This window comes from Vitis riparia, chromosome 1 (genome assembly GCF_004353265.1).
Source record: "Vitis riparia cultivar Riparia Gloire de Montpellier isolate 1030 chromosome 1, EGFV_Vit.rip_1.0, whole genome shotgun sequence".
NCBI classification, from domain to species: domain Eukaryota; kingdom Viridiplantae; phylum Streptophyta; class Magnoliopsida; order Vitales; family Vitaceae; genus Vitis; species Vitis riparia.
The window spans coordinates 2077191-2094838 of record NC_048431.1 but is presented as its reverse complement, the minus strand read 5'-3'; the positions used below and the strand labels follow the sequence as shown (position 1 = coordinate 2094838).

General features: G+C 39.7%; 1 protein-coding gene across 4 annotated transcripts in view; it reads left to right on the top strand.

The window, feature by feature from the left end:
- Positions 1–17263, top strand: part of LOC117918328 (MAP3K epsilon protein kinase 1-like) — a 48196-nt gene extending 30933 nt beyond the window's left edge. For 2 of the 4 annotated variants that reach the window (XM_034834893.1, XM_034834917.1), the window contains 12 exons: positions 8539–8865; positions 8949–8993; positions 10326–10505; positions 10598–10681; positions 10934–11025; positions 11114–11197; positions 12109–12962; positions 13243–13628; positions 13718–13852; positions 14820–15226; positions 15961–16075; positions 16664–17263. In XM_034834893.1, the coding sequence (XP_034690784.1) occupies positions 8539–8865; positions 8949–8993; positions 10326–10505; positions 10598–10681; positions 10934–11025; positions 11114–11197; positions 12109–12962; positions 13243–13628; positions 13718–13852; positions 14820–15226; positions 15961–16075; positions 16664–16840 (2886 nt within the window). In that variant the 3' untranslated portion in view covers positions 16841–17263. The remainder of the gene's footprint in view (positions 1–8538; positions 8866–8948; positions 8994–10325; positions 10506–10597; positions 10682–10933; positions 11026–11113; positions 11198–12108; positions 12963–13242; positions 13629–13717; positions 13853–14819; positions 15227–15960; positions 16076–16663) is intronic. The other 2 variants (XM_034834901.1, XM_034834909.1) reach the window with 2 other exon arrangements.
- The last annotated feature ends 385 nt before the right edge of the window (positions 17264–17648 follow it).

The window sequence follows — 17648 nt, the reverse complement described above, 5'->3', positions numbered from 1 at the left end:
TTGAGAGAATTTCGAGAAGGTTGGATGGTTGGAAAAAGGCCTATTTGTCTTTGGGAGGGAGGATTACTTTAATTCAGTCGTGTTTGTCTCACATCCCTAGTTACTTCCTCTCCCTATTTAAAATCCCAGCTTCAATTGCTTCAAAGATTGAGAAGATGCAAAGGAATTTTCTGTGGTCTGGGGTAGGGGAAGGGAAGAAAGATCATCTTGTCAGATGGGAGGTTGTTAGCAGACCAAAGGAGTTGGGAGGTTTGGGTTTTGGGAAGATTTCTTTGAGAAATATTGCTCTCTTAGGGAAATGGCTTTGGAGGTTCCCTAGAGAAAGGAGTGGTCTTTGGCATAAGGTTATAGTGAGTATATATGGGACACATCCTAATGGATGGGACGCCAACATGGTGGTTAGATGGTCACACAGATGTCCTTGGAAGGCTATTGCTCAAGTTTTCCAGGAATTTTCCCCTTTTGTTCGTCTAGTGATGGGCAATGGGGAGAGAATTCGCTTTTGGGAAGATCTTTGGTGGGGTAACCAATCTTTGTGTTCGCAATTTGCTGATCTTTATAGAGTTATTTCTGTGAAAAACCTCACTGTTTCAAATGTCCTTGGCAATTCCTTTCCATTGGCTTGGAATTTAAATTTTCGCCGCAATCTTATCGACTCGGAAATTGATCTCCTTCAGAGATTAATGTCCTCCCTCAGTTTAGTGCGTTTCTCTCCTTCTTTGGCTGATTATAGAGCGTGGTCTTTGTCTTCATCAGGCCTGTTTTCAGTGAAATCTTTTTTCTTGGCCTTGTCAAAAGTCTCTAATCCTATTTTGTTCCTTCCGGCCAAGTTTTTGTGGAGTTCAAAAGCCCCTTCAAAGGTTAAGGCCCTCGCTTGGTTAGTAGCTCATGGAAGGTGAACACCAATGACAAGTTGCAGTTGAGAAGACCTTACAAGTCCCTCTGTCCTCAATGGTGCATTCTTTGCAAAGGAAATGGGGAGTCGATTGATCACCTTTTTCTTCATTGTCCTGTTACCATTGGACTCTGGAACAAGCTGTTCAAGCTAGTTGGGCTGGTTTGGGTCCCTCCAAGGAGGTTTGTGGACATGTTGGTTATTGCTTTTAAAGGCTTGGGGAACTCCTTAAGAGGCAAGACTCTTTGGCAAGTTGCTTGCCTCACTTTGGTTTGGATAGTGTGGCAAGAGCGAAACAATAGGATTTTTGAGGATAAGGGGAGATGGGAAGAGACGTTATGGGATTTGATTTTGTTCTATTCCTCTCTTTGGGCTTCTTGTTCTATAGCTTTTAGAGGAGTTCCTTTAAATGTGTTACAACTCAACTGGAGTGAGGTTTGCGCTTCAAAAGTTTGAGTTTGGGGGTTTCTTTTGTTTTTAGCTAATGTTGGGGGTTTTTATGTTGTTCAGATTGTGTAGGAAGGACCTCTCATCCTTCTTGTGGTTTCTTTTGTTTCTTTTTTCTTTCTTTCTCATAAATCTTTCCTTCTATTAATATATTTCTCTTCGTTTCTGATCAAAAAAAAAAAAACTAAGGGGCTGGCTACTGCCATAGCCATTATATGTTTCTGCAGTGTTTCAAGTGAAAATCTTCAAAGAGATTGGGATATAAGATGTAGAATTTACCAGAACAGCTTTGGTAATGGCCCTTTCCTAAAATCAACTTGTGGAGTTTATTGAACCTTAATACATTGTGTTTAAGTTCAATTAAATGAATTATAATCTATAACCTGCTAATAACAATCAACTCTAATCTATAACCTACTAATAACTATTTTCCTTTAAACTTTTGAGATTTTTGTTTATTTCGTTCCTTTTCCTAATTTTTATGATAAGGAATATCCTTTTTCATCACAAGACTTCTACAGATATTTTTTATTTTTATTTTTTTGATTGGAAACGCCACAAAGATATATTAATATAAAAAGAAGTACAAGAAGAAGGATGGGAAATCCTCCCACCAAAGACAACTAAAAAACAGGAAAATACACAAAAACAAACGAACTCCCACTAAGGACCAATCCCTATGGAGAACACACCGCTATCCAATCCAACTGAATCACATTAAGGGGAGTCCCCTTAAATGCCTTGGAACAGAAAGCCCAAAGAGAAGCAAGGAAAACAATAGAGTCCCAAAGGACCTCTGAATTCCTTGCTTTATCCTCGAAAATCCTTGCGTTTCTCTCCTACCACACAACCCGAATTAGAGTTATGCTCGCAGCTTGCCACAAAACTGCCCCTCTCTTAGAATTATCGAAGCCTTGAAATTTGATGGACATCATGTCATATATGCTCCTTGGGGAAACCCAATCCATCTTAGCTAACTGAAATAGTCTGTGCCACAACCCAATCGTCAAGGAGCAATGAAGAAAAAGGTGATCTGCTGATTCCCCGTGCCTCATGCATAGGATACAAATATCAGGACTAAGGGCTTTGTAGGGTCTTCTCACTTGCAACATGTCATTAGTATTCACCTTCTTGTGTGCCACTAACCAGACAAAGGACTTCACTTTGAAAGGAACTTGAGACTTCCACACGAACTTTGAAGGAAAGTTTTGAGGGGATCCAGAAGATTGAGATAATGCTAGAAAAAAGGATTTGACTGAAAAAAGCCCTGAAGAGGATAATGGCCATAATCTAGCATCTGGGACCGAAGGAGAGAGATACAAATCATCAAGAGAGCGCATGAGGCCTTCTAAGTCCTCAATCTCAGAATCTGACAGGTTACGGCGGAAATTCAAATTCCACAAGAAAGGTCGAGATGGACCGAGAACTGAAGAAATAGAAATGTTTTTATCCACAACTACTCTAAATAGTCTTGGATATTGGGTTCCCAAAGGTTGGTCCCCCCGCCACAAATCTTCCCAGAACCGAATTCTATCCCCGTTTCCTACCACATACCGAGTAATCAAAGAAAACCCCTGAAAGACTTGAGCAATAGCCTTCCAAGGACAGCGATGTGACCATCTGACTAGAGTGTTAGCATCCTAACCATTAGAGTGTGAACCATAAATGCTTAAAATGACCTGATGCCAAAGAGTTGAACCCTCTCTAGGATACCTCCATAACCATTTTCCTAGAAGAGCGAGATTCCTCCAAGAAATATTCCCCAAACCCAAACCCCCTATTGTCTTCGGTTTGCACACCACATCCCATCTCACTAAATGATCCCTTTTGCCTTCCCCAACCCCTGACCATAAAAAATCCCTTTGCAACCTCTCGATTTTTGCAGCCACTGAAGTGGGAATTTTGAATAAGGAAAGGAAGTAGCTTGGCAAATGGGTAAGACAAGATTGGATAAGAGTTATCCTCCCCCCGAAGGATAAGTAGGCCTTTTGCCACCCATCTAATCTACTTGAGATTCTCTCAATCACTGGATCCCAAAAGCCACACGCCTTAGGGTTCCCGCCCAAAGGGAGACCCAGATATAGAATAGGCCATCCAGACGCCTTACAATCAAGCATCTCAGCCAATCTTGAAAGATGAACCTGATCAAGATTGATGCCATAAATACTACTCTTGTTAAGATTGACCTTGAGCCCAGAAATGTGCCCAAACACTAACAAAAGACTCTTCAGGGTCTGCAGCTCTTCCTCTCTTGAGTTAGAAAAGAATATGGTGTCATCAACAAATTGCAAATGGGACACCCTAGTTCTATTCCTACCCACCCTGAAACCCTCCATCAAATTTCTTTCCTCAGCTCTCATAAGCATCCTACTCAGTACATCTGCGACTAAAGTAAACAAAAAAGGGGATAAAGGGTTGCCTTGTCTCAATCCTCTTGAAGCCTTAACCCATCCTTTAGCACTACCATTCACCAAGATTGCATAAGATACCGAAGATAAACATCCACTCATCCATTTCCTCCATCTAGAACTGAACCCCTTTTTTTCTAACACGTGATCCAAAAAATCCCACTTCACGTGATCGTATGCCTTTTCGAAGTCTATTTTGAATACGACACCTTCCTCCTTTAACCTTCTTCTCTCATCCACTATCTCATTCGCTATAAGAACCGCGTCCAATATTTGTCTCCCTTGAACAAAAGCGCCTTGAGTATAGTGGATGGTCTCATGTAAAACCCCTCTTAGCCGCCCTGAGAGCACTTTGGCTATTATCTTGTAGAGACTAGTGATCAAACTAATGGGTCTAAAGTCTGATATTCTCTTTGACAAACTCTTTTTGGGTATTAGAACAATGAAAGAGGCATTAGTGCTTTGATTGATAATTCCACTCCTATGAAATTCAGCGAACACTCTCACCAAATCCTCCTTAATCACATCCCAACACTCTTGGAATACGGCAATAGTAAAGCCATCTGGCCCCGGAGCCTTGTCCCTATCCAACTGAAAAATGGCCTTATAAATCTCTTCTTCAGTGAAAGGGGAGTCTAACCTTAGCGCACTCTCTTTCGAAATAGGGGACCAATCTAATCCTTCAACACCCTAAAACTCTCCTGTGGGATTTGTGTAAAGCTTTTCAAAGTAATGTAAGATCTCCTCTGTGGTACTGTCGGCATTCTTCAGCACTATGCCCCTCTCATCCTCCAACTCCTTGATGTATTTCCTATTCCGCCTGCCATTAGCCACTTTATGATAAAACTTAGAATTGCAATCCCCTTCCTTGACCCATTTCACTTTGGCTTTTTGTCTCCAATGAATTTCCTCCCTCAATATTAATTCCTCTAGCTCCCCTTTTCTTGAGGCTCTTTGGCTTAACAAATCAGGATTGAGACCCCCTTCCTGTTCAATGGCATCAAAGTTAGCTAAATCATTGAGAATACTTTTTTTCTTTTCTTTAAGCTCTCCAAAAGAAAACTTATTCCACTCCTTCAATTTAGCTTTAACATATTGAAGTCTCCTCATGAACTTATGACCTTCCCATCCGTTTCCTTGAAACCCACTCCACCAATCTTTAAAGTTCTCCTTGAATTTAGTGTGTTGTAACCACATATTCTCAAACCTAAAAGGTGTTGGCCCCACATAAACGGGTTGGTATCCATAACAATTGGCCAGTGATCCGATGTCCTTCTGATTAAGGCTTCTTGAAGGCCTTGGGGAAAGAGCAGCCCCCACTCATTTGAGTAGAGAAAACGGTCCAATCTCTTACACACGGGAGACTCTTGCATATTCGACTAAGTGAATGAAGCATTCCGAAGAGGTGGGTCAAGCAACTCACATTCTCTAATAAAACTATCAAAGTCCCTCATGCTTGGAGTTAGGCTAGAACCCCCCATTTTTTCTGAGCTTCTCCTAATGACATTAAAATCACCGCCCACACACCAAAGTGGGTAAGTTAATCCATATATGTCAAAAAGTTCCACCCAAAAATCCTTCCTAAGTGAGGGACAATTTGGACCATAAACAGCAGAAATCCAAAGAGGACCACATTCGTCCAAAGCGAACTTGACTGAGACCGAGAAAGATCCTATTACCACCTCCTCTCTACACAACTTTTTTGAATCCCAGATGATCAAAATCCCACCTGAAGCCCCAGACACCGGAAGAACAACCCAATCCTTATTTCTGATCGTCCAGACACTACCCACAAACCTTCTATCACACTTCTCCTTCTTTGTTTCCTGAATCATCACAACATCTGGATTCTCTGACCTGAGAAAATCTTTAACCATCCTACGCTTATTCCTTGAACCCAAACCCCTCACGTTCCAACTAATGATTTTCATGGGAAAACACGAAGACCCTAACCTTCCGACCCAAAACCAACAAGTCTCAATAACCTGTGGGGACACCTTAATGTCAAGAGAGCATAATACCTCTCGCACTTTGGCCATTTTCCCGGGGGACAGACCATCAATAAGGAAATCACCCGAATCTTCCTTATGCGACCTGACAATAGATTCCTTAGGGGTATAACACTCGGTCATCTGGTTAGATAAAGCACACTGGTTCTCCTTCTCAACATGGTCAGGGATGTCACCAGGTTTAAAACAGTCAACACCACCTTTTTCATAAAAATTTTTTGAGATGCCTTGGTTTTCCGTAGGAGACTGAGGAAGAGGGACTGAATTGGGAAGAAGTGGACCAGAGGGATTCATCAAAGGAGAATCCGGACTACAGAAAGGAAGAGAAGGAGACTCGGATGGCTGAGAAGAAGAGGACTGACATACCTCCAAGATTTTGGCTCCCGGAATTTCGCAAATCCCCTCAAAGATTGGTCCTTTACCTCTAGTTATTGAATTAGAAGGTGAAACCAAGTCTGAATAGCCACGAGGATCAAACCCCACTCGTCCCGTTAGCCCTCGATTGACTTCCACGCAGCTCGCCGAGGTGTCCTCCTTCGAAATATTACCAATCAGAGGACATCTGGAGAGAGGATTCACTCTGATTCCTCGCTCCATCTGATAGCCCATCCCAAACTCCTCTTCCATGTTGCGGTCTTCACTTGACGACGACGATCCCCGTGTGAAAATAGGCTCACTGCGACACCAATCTCCCTGTCGTCGATCGACGCTTGGAGGGAAGAGGTTAGACCACGTCTTCTTTGAGATTGTCGTCTCTTCCTCCTGCGTTGCATCTCTCGTGTGAACCGCGGGGCTTTCCCCTTCCTCGCTTCAATTTCTTCCCTTCGCGACGAGACTTCCATACCAGAGGGCTTCATTCCTCCTAAGTTTTGGCCCAACCCCGACGGGCCTTTACACTTACAGCCCACGGTGTTGTCTGACGATGGCCTAGGGTTGGGAAGGGACTGGGCCTTTAGCTCAACAGCCCGACCTTCTTCTCCAAAGAAGGCCTCGGCGCTGGCCCTTGCATCATCTGGACTGAACTTCGCGATCGCCTTTGTAGAAGAAGCATCTCGCTGGGGAGAAAGGGACGACGTCGATGCAGACTGGTGGGCTTGAGGAGCTTCTGGGCCATCTTGAAGCCCACTAAGCCTCATCCCTCTTTGGGCCCTAACCTTGTGGGCTTTAGAGGTGGACTCTTTCTCAGGCCCAATATAATCAGCTGGGCCCGATCTGCTCCATCCTCCTCCTATCTCCCCTTTATCTGCCAAACGCATCCTTGATTGCCGTTGACGTGCCCGGGGAAGACCCCTATTTCTGTAGCACTCGATGTCCCTAACATTGCCTCGTAGCCTTTCTGCAACTTTTGGCAACTGAGAGACGCAACCACCCACTCTCACCCACTCGTTCCTGCTACGGTTTATTTCAGACGTGACAGCGTCGGCGTCGTCGTCTTCTCCGATGACTGAAACTGCTACTGTATAGGACCATTCTCCATCTTCCACCTCAAGCAACGCTGGTAACACGACGTTTGGAAGCATCTCCACCCACAGCTTCACCCTCGTCAAGTCCACCAGCTTCAAAGTTTCCTTTGCCACCTTCGTTACCCTCCCCCATTTCTTCAAAATGAAATTCAACTGGACTTCATCCCACAAATGGAAAGGGAGACCTTTCAGTACTAGCCAGCCCCTCCTGAACTTTCCTTGAACCACCATATTTTCCTTAGGCGACCATTTCCTTAGCAGAATCGTCCTTCCTTTCACTAAAAGTCTTCCCTGACCGTGAATCCTTTCCGCTTTCCTTGTTGAACTCACAAAGAAGCATCCTTTAAAAACGGAAATGGGATTAATGGACACCATTCCTTTCATCCCCATCATCCTCGCAATGGCTCTTCCTTCGTGAGTCCAGTCTTGGACTTTTTCTTGGCTTTCACATATTACAGCTTTGGCCCATTTTCCAGCTGACCACGTACCTCCAGTCCTCAAACCAGCCTCTGCCACCACTTCTGCATATGACCGTCCTCCTCTGAAAGTGTCCCCATTCATCCGAATATCACCATTCTTCTCCTTCAAAGCTCCTCCGTCTCGTTCAGAATACTCTTGCACTGATGGGATTGCCTTCCTAAGATCTTCCCATCCTTTCCCTTTGACGCCCTCGGGGACGACAAGAAAAAGAGGTTTCCTTTTTGTAACAAATTCTGTAATTTTCATGAACCGCCCTCTGTTATTGTAGCATATCTCCATCAAGAGGGTCTTAGTCTTGCCCCTGATCTTTCATACAAAACCCCTGGAAGCCTCCACCTCCACAACTTTCTTCAAATGCTCCATCAGCCAATCCAACTCCTCCATGTCAAATCCTATTGAAACTACGAAACCTCGGCTCCTCTCTGTTACCGATACCCAAGTTCCACCATTCAAACCTTCAAACTCTACCTGAAAAGACTTTTTCTCCACAATAATCCTTTCAACTTTTGATTGTTGTTGATTTTTTACCATCCACTATCCTCATGTGTCTGAACTTCTGAAGAAGTTAATTTCCTAAAATTCTTCAAATATTGCATCCACTCTCAGTGCATTGTTCCTAATTTTATTTTATTTATTTATTTATTTTTGTGTTTGTATGACAATATAATGTTGTGCTTGTACTTTCTTCTCTTGGGCATGATAAGTGCTATCTATTCTAGAATAAAAACTTATGGACATTGAGGTTGAACATTGAATTTTTTTTTTGTTTAAAATCTTTTTTATCTTCCAATTTGCGGATTTAAGTCTCATTAAGTTCTGGAACAATAACTTTGAAGGCTGCAAAGGCACCAGTCATTTTGGGCGGAAATGAGCTAAGTAAATTTAGTGACACGCCAGGAGATGCTTCTTTGGAAGATTTATTTCATCCACTGCATAAGAATCCTGAGGATCAGGCAGCTGAAGCTTCAACATCTGCATCCTCATCGCATGTTGTACAAGACAATGCATTCATAAATGATGCTGGAAAAAATGACCTGGCAACAAAGTTGAGGGCTACAATTGCTCAGAAACAAATGGAGAATGAGATTGGGCAAACAAATGGAGATCTCTTCAGTTTAATGTTGGATGTTCTGAAGGAGGACGTGATGGATATTGATGGTTTGGTATGTTGGAGAATGTCAGGTTGCTAGGTTGGTGTCTTCATTATTCATAGCTGACAGTTTTTGTATTATTCATGTATTTCCAGGTTTTTGATGACAAAATGCCTGGAGAGAACCTTTTTCCCCTACAGGTACTTGGCATTACCAGGATGCACTTCTTGATGTTGCTGCACTACTAGATTATATTATTATCCTCAATAAATATGACTGGAAGTGGTATTTTGACTAGCATGCTATTTTTTAGTTCACTTGATTGTTACTTTCAATACTATATTATCCTTGATAAAAATGGTCAGAAGCTGTACTTTTAGTGGCATCTGATAAAAATGGTTAGATTTCCTCCAAATTGCTGTGGAAATAAATCCACTCATTGTTGGTGAAAATGCTTATTTTGGTGGATATCTTTGAGACTGTGTAGTTGCATTGGAAAACATTTCTGATGCTTTAGTTGGTTGCTGCCTGTGGAGGAAGCTGCAGGTTTTATGGAGCTCGTGGCCTTTGTAATGTTATATTAGTGCTGGAAGCTTCTTGAAAAACCTAATCACTGTTTAAATACCCATAGCCTTGCTCATTTTTCTAGCATATATGCATGTCAGCGGGTGCACCTGTGTGTGGGGGTCTGTGTAGTATGCATTATGCATGTATCATGTGTATATAATATTGGCACAAGTTGGTACTTTGTGAAGGGGGTTGATGAAATGGGCTTGGTAAAAAGTGGAAGGTACTTCATGTGATTCTCCTGGTAAATTTAGTACTGAACTGGGAAATTGGGAACTACAGTTGAAGCTAGGGGTAAAGAAGTTACTGTGATGTTAAGTTTTCTGGAGCTTTACGACAAAATTGAAGCTCTTCTTATTTTACCATGTCTCCTAATAAGTTATTGGTAACTTGGAGAGGTTCATGATTTATCTGCATTTATTCTAATAGCATGTACTTTGCTTCATTATATAGCTGAATAAAATAGCTTCAATGGATGGTGGGATTCAGTGAACTGAAGCATGTAGTGGTTTTTAACATTAATAACTCAAGTGATGCTCCAAAATATAGTAAATTTATACTTCTAGGATTTACTTAAAACAGTGATAACAGGAACTTTGAGTGCTGGGATGTGCAACAAAGCCATGTATACCAACTAGTCTGACAGAGTCAGATAGATGCATCTTCATGGAACTCAAAAATAAAGAGAGAGAAAAAAAAACGTTCCGTATTGCTTAAAAGAAGGAAAGGAAATAGAAAATTACACCTGCACAAAGAAATGCATAATCAACAAATGTTGAAAGCAAAAGTTGATCCATTCACATGACAAATGGCAAATGATGGGACCAGAGTATGTATATAAAGATATCAGAGTTTTATTCCCTTTTAAACAATGAGAATGCTGTTTTGATGGCTGTTTAAAGCAATTTTATTGATATATTGCATTGACCAAACTAGTAACCCTTTCTTATTTTTTTGCACCATAGGCTGTTGAGTTTAGCAGATTAGTTGGGTCATTAAGACCACAGGAACCAGAAGATGTGATCGTGTCTGCCTGTTTGAAGCTTATATCCATTTTTCACCAACGCCCTGAGCAGAAAGGTGTTTTTGTTACTCAGCATGGTTTACTCCCCCTCATGGAACTACTTGAAGTTTCTAGAACTCGTGTACGTATGCTGTTATGAAGCTTAATAAAATTCTTTAATGTTCTAACATTAATGCCAATTTTTGAGCTTATGAATGTTCCATATAATTGCAGGTTATATGTTCAGTGCTTCAAATTGTAAATCAGATAATCAAGGATAATACCGATTTCCAGGAAAATGCTTGTCTTGTTGGCCTGGTAAGAACCATGTGGGTTTGTGTTTTTATGTTCTCATGCTGCACAAGTATCACGATTATTAGACTAACAATTTGAAGAGTCTGAGGCCAGAAGGTCTAGACTCTCCATTCTATCCAAAAGAACAAATAAAAACAACCAAATCAATCTTATATTAATGTGTTTCAAGCTGTAACATCTTCTGCATTGCTAATGTTGTATTTTTGTTTTTATTTTATTAAATGTGGTTGTACTTATTGCCAAGTTACACTGCAGATCCCTGTTGTTATGGGCTTTGCAGTACCTGATCGTCCCCGGGAAGTTCGTATGGAAGCCGCTTATTTCTCGCAGCAGCTTTGTCAGTCTAGGTGTTGAATTTATTCCTTGTGTGGTTTTCTTGGCATGCTTTATCATGTAAAAGTAGGGATTATATATTTGATTGCTACATCTTTGCAGCTCCTTGACATTGCAAATGTTCATTGCTTGTGGTGGAATACCTGTTTTAGTGGGCTTTCTGGAGGCTGATTATGTGAGGTACAGGTATGTAGTTCATTGTGCTATGAATGAATGAATCGCTTGACTAGGAAGGGAGTGGATTTTTGTTTTTCTATGATTCTGCTGAGCATGGAAACAGATATGTTCAAAGCTCCAAATTGATAACTGTTGAGTTGGATTTGTAGTGTATTGTGATAATCCTATCGTATCTACCAGGCTTAAACTAGGTTAGACATATTCAAGGAATATCCTAGAATTATCTCATACTATTTATATATTTTTCATTTTTCTCATACAAGTAATCTATAGACTCTATACTATAGAGAATGTGACATCCCATTTTTCTCTCATGTCCCTTTCCTATAGGAAACACCAAAACACCATTTTTCTAATAATTTACTGTAATTAGAACAAATTAAATAAGAGTGTGATAAAACTATCATTTTCAAAATACAAATAAAAAAGAACAAATTTTCTTTTGCTGGATCTTTCAGCCTTTATCACCCTGCTTTTTGCATCTTTTTTTAACTTCTCTCAGAAATACTATATGTGCACGTGTAGTGCCCATCTAGAGTGTATTTAAACCCTATTCAGTTAGAGTGTGCATGTGTGTGTGTATGGTTTATATATTTTTAACTTGTTCATATTGAAATGATGATAACCTTTTCTCTTTCTTTCCAAACTTGATGACTATGAGTATATGACAGTGTGGAAAATGTTATGATTTTATTTAGATTATTTCTTTTTCTTTTGGAGATTTTCTAGTGTACCGTTTGTTATGTGTCTAGACTTTTTATCCTTTCCTTTCACACTCAAAGCATATTTATGTCAGGACTCAGGCACTCTTGTCATCATGTATTCTGTTTTCTTCTACCCAATTTTTTTCATCTTTTTTCTCCATGGCTTTGCATTTTGCATCCCAAAACATCATATTAATTAAGTTGCTTTATATCCAGGGAAATGGTTCATCTAGCTATTGATGGCATGTGGCAGGTCTTCAAGCTTCAGCGATCAACACCTAGAAATGATTTCTGTCGCATAGCTGCAAAGAATGGAATACTTCCTAGGCTTATAAACACTCTTTATAGTTTGAATGAGGCTGCTCGTCTAGCTTCCATAGCTGGTGGTAGTGGATTTACAATAGAAGGTTTGGCTCCGCGACCACGTTCTGGTTCACTGGATCCCAGCTCTCCTATTTTTATTCAGGGTGAGATATCACTTACCGGAATCGATCATCCTGATCTCCTTAAGGTTAGGCATGGGCTAATTGATCATTCCTTGTCAACTGCAACCCAAGAACCTTCACGTGTTTCAGCATCACATCCCCAAAGGTCAGATGCTAACCAACCAGATTCCCGATACTTCTCTCTGGATACTGACAGGCCTGCAATGGAAGCTTCAGTTGCTTCTAAATTACAAGACCTTGCATTTTCAGAAAAAGTTGCAAATATGCAAACAAAGGAATCTTCTGGAACTATTTTGAAAGAGCGAGAAAACTTGGACCGCTGGAAAATTGATCCACAACGAGTCCCTAATTCGGCTAATAGGACATCAGTAGACAGACCTTCAAAATTGGTGGAAGGTGTGTCAAATGGGTTTCCTAGTACAATAGGGACCCAGCAAGAGCAAGTTCGACCTCTTCTTAGCTTGTTGGATAAGGAGCCCCCTTCCCGGCATTTTTCTGGTCAGCTAGAGTATGTACGGCACCTCTCTGGGTTGGAGAGACATGAAAGCATACTGCCTCTACTACATGCAACCAATGAGAAGAAAACAAATGGTGAACTAGATTTTCTGATGGCAGAATTTGCAGGTAATTGACTGAATTGGTAAGCTTGATATTTGAATTATGATTTTATATCCTGAGAACGTTTTTATTTTAGGAAATGGGTAATGTAACATGCTTGCATTTACTTAATAGGTTCCACCTTTTGGGGTGATGAAGTGCATGCCTTCAGATTTGTTTCATTAGTCTGTATCCAATTTTCACCATTATCTTATTTAGTTTACTCATAGGTACAAGTTTTTGTTTCATAGTTTGTGACCCTCTACATTGATATGATAGAAGGTGAATGTTCTATTCATGGTTTCAGAGGTTTCTGGTCGTGGAAGAGAAAATGGAAATCTGGATTCTGCACCTAGAATTTCAAATAAAACTGTAAATAAGAAGATTCCATTGGCATCTAATGAGGGTGCTGCTTCTACATCTGGGATTGCTTCTCAGACAGCATCAGGTGTACTGTCTGGTTCTGGTGTTTTAAATGCTAGGCCAGGAAGTGCAACGTCATCTGGGTTGCTTTCCCATATGGTATCATCACTCAATGCTGATGTTGCTAAGGAATATCTAGAAAAGGTTGCAGACCTTCTGCTGGAGTTTGCCCAAGCAGATACGACAGTAAAATCCTACATGTGTAGCCAAAGCTTGCTTAGCCGTCTTTTTCAGATGTTCAATCGGATAGAGCCGCCTATTCTTTTGAAGGTAGATAAGAAGTTCCAGTGGTAACATTTGCTTCAACTTGTCTAAACTTTTGCTACTCTGTTAACATTGTCGCTCTTTGTTATTTATAGATACTAAAGTGTATCAATCATTTGTCAACCGACCCAAATTGCTTAGAAAATCTTCAGCGTGCCGATGCAATCAAATACTTGATCCCAAACCTTGAACTCAAAGAAGGACCTCTTGTATTTCAAATACATTATGAGGTAAACTTTCTGCTCTGTATGTCATGCTTATTGTTGCAAGATGATTATATGAGGACCATGTTTAATTGTTAAAATACTTGTTTACCTGTCGACCATGTTTTTTGTATGCTGCGATACTCGCCTCTCTCTTTTTTCTGTCTAAATCCCTCAAGTCTGGTATCTGTGTCAACCATTTTGCAATATCTAGTGATCTGGGCCTAAATTCATATCAACAATATGCATTACTTATCAAGAGGGTTTATTATGAAATGCTACCCCAAATCACCCATGAAAAGTGCAGTGACCTTTTGATAACTCAAAATAGTGTTTTCATGCACCAAGATCACAAAAAGCTTTGAATTGACTATTGGAAGAGATTCTCAAGGCAGGGCCCATAATTGCTTGAGGTATATTTGGTGGGTTTTCCATGGCCGACAATGGTTTAGGCAATTCTCATCCCTTCCAAATTCCACCAGACCTACTCAAATCCAACCCATGTGCTATAGTCTGTATCCTCTTCTAAGACACCAAAACAATTTCTTTGTTGGGGTTTCAAATAATAAGAATTATGATTGTTGGTAAGTGAGCATCTATTCTGAGTTTTGACCATAGAAATGTTGATCATCCTTAGATGCTAATATGATTGAAAACTATAGTTTTATGGGCATATTTTTCATTTCCACAGGAGAATGTTAACTACATCTAACTTGAAATTTAACCATACAGCTACCTATAATATTTTGTCACATGTTTTTCTCTTTCTTCTCTACTAAATGATTGTAGGGAGGTATGTGCTTTGAGCTGGTTTTTGTGGGTTTGGTTTATCTCAGCTTGACAACTTCTATGATATAGCATCTTATTGATCTATCAGAGTTGAAAATTTGGTTGTTAAATGTCTGAAGATGGCTGATTCTTCACATTGTACTTTGGTTTAACTTTTTTTGAGGCCCCAATTTAGATGCTTCCTCATAAATTTCATTTTCTGAAGGTCCTCTATGCATTATTCAACCTCTGCAAGATAAATAAGAGGAGGCAAGAACAAGCAGCTGAAAATGGAATCATTCCACACTTGATGCATTTTATAATGTCAGATTCTCCCTTGAAACAACATGCATTGCCTCTACTGTGCGATATGGCCCATGCATCACGTAACTCAAGGGAGCAATTAAGGGCCCATGATGGGTTGGATGTGTACTTAAGCCTACTTGAGGATGAGATTTGGTCTGTGACAGCATTAGATTCTATTGCTGTGTGCTTGGCCCATGACAATGACAACCGGAAAGTGGAACAGGCATTGCTGAAAAAGGATGCAATTCAGAAATTGGTCAAATTCTTCCAGTGCTGTCCTGAACAACATTTTGTGCACATATTGGAGCCCTTCTTGAAGATTATCACGTATGTGATTTTCCATTTCTTTTATCTTTTGTTTTGTGGCTTTTCACTGTATTGATTAAGATTGCATTTTCCTATTCAAGATCCTAATTGTCAATGGCACCCTGATACATGAAATGCACATTAAAAATGCATTTTTCAACCTCTTACCACTGGTCCTCCTTATAGAATGCATTTTGGGTTGATAAATCAACCCAATTGGTTCTTGGTGTTCGTTTTTGTTTTTGGGACAGCATTAAGAGGGTGTTTGGTAAATCAATTTGTTGAGCTAATAAGACTTTATTACTGAATTTAAGTTCTTAAGCACAGTAAGTACAGTTGGTAAAATAGCTTGATATTGCAAATTAAAGTTAAAAACAACTTTAATTTAATTCAACTTAATAACTTTATTTGACTCTTAAGTATAATTTAATTCAAAGTCATCTTAAGTCATTAAACATTAAGGATTAAGTTTTACCAAATGCCTTTTATCTCCCTAGTTTCCCACTGACTAGTCAGAGCAGTCTTTAGTATCCAATGGTTTTCTGATTGAACAATTAGACCTCTGATATCTGGTCAAAGAATTTTGATCAAAACTGCATCAATGTCACAGTGATGTTCTAAGACCTCCAATTGTTCTCAAGTTTAACACCATTGTTATAGCTTACTAGCTGACTAGCAGATACTCCTATATGGTTTAATAATTGTCTTGTTTTTGGGTGTTGTAAAGTTATGTGTGACACATTCTCGAAATGCAGGAAATCATCCCGGATAAATACAACACTAGCTATTAATGGGTTGACACCCTTGCTTATTGCAAGGCTTGACCATCAGGATGCTATAGCTCGTCTTAATCTGCTCAAACTAATAAAGGTAAGACTGCCCTTGTATTCTTCTATGTTGCATATTTTGCGTGATTAGCATACAATTTCTAGTAAACATTAGCAAGCATGTGTGAGTTAATATATTTCACCATGATGCTGCTGCAGACGGTTTTTCCCAGTTCATCTTTAGATGATTTGAATTTTTTATCCCCTGCTAGTTCTATATTTATGATAAGCTATACCTGTTGCTGTTGCAAATTTGCAGACTGTTAAGGTAGATGCTATATTACTGAGGTGCACATACATGTAAATGTGTTTGATAGAAAAGGATTGGTTTGGCTGATGCCAGTTTTTTGGATTCGGCTTGTGTAGCTAACCTCAGAATTTGGAATTACACTTCATTCCTCCCACCTGGAGATAGCAATTTCCAACTTCCATGCAATTGGAATTTGGCTTGTGCAGTTTTAATTCCAGTAGTTGGATTTACACTACGTTAGTTGTCAGCACTGGCTCTCTTGATGTGCTGACTTGAAATAACAAGTTCCACAGAAATATTCTTCTGAACATTCTGTTTCTTAGCATTATTATTGAGTTTGTAGCCAGGATTTGTATTAAAAGCTATTGTTTGCATTGGCAGTCTGTTTATGAGCACCATCCACGGCCAAAGCAACTGATCGTGGAGAATGATCTGCCTCAGAAGCTCCAGAATCTGATTGAGGAGCGCAGAGATGGGCAACGTTCTGGAGGCCAAGTGTTGGTTAAACAGATGGCTACTTCTCTCCTTAAAGCACTCCATATCAACACCGTTTTGTAAATTCAGGTCCCTAAATTTCTTTTCCCTAATGTATATTTGGTCTGTCTAGGAAGGAATGTATTTACATCATCCTTTTTTTTTCCCTTTTCTTTTTTGGGTTCTCTTAATTTCTTTTTCGTTTATTGTTTTTGAACCCCCTTTCTAAATATTGTGGAGCAAACAAGATCTGGGGATGTCGCTTTATTTATATCTGGGATGCCTTCAAGTTCCAGATGGGTGGCTTTTTTTGCATGAGTGAGCTGCCAAAATCCAAAATTGTTTCCCTTCTCCTTCACTACTCTGTTCTCTTGGCTCAAATTGTGTATAATGTAAACCTCTTATAGGTACGTACTTTACAAACCTATACGACTGCAAAGGACTTTTCGTTAATTTTCTTAGAATATTTTAATAGAAGATACCTTTCCTGCGTGTGCATGGACCCTAGATTGAGGGTTGATACTGTTTGAATGTCATGTCAATGTTCTTGGACTCTGATTTTTATTTAAATTTAGAACCTGATTAACAATGTGATTTAAAAATGGTTTTTAGTTTTTCAAACTTAAAAATCCTTTTTTATATATATTAATTTTAATAAGACTTAATAATGACAAGAACCAGATATTGACAAAAACCAGTCACCAATTGTTTTTAAAACAATTTTAAGATTTGAAAATGGTTTGTAAACTGTCAGATTTATTTAAAAAATGTTTTTTAAGATTATTACTTTTTATTTATTTTTCTCAAAATCCCGGTTCCAGACGCTCAACAACAATCAATCCTACACTTCTGTAAAAAAACGCCTGTGTGCCTGAACATGATGACGAAGACA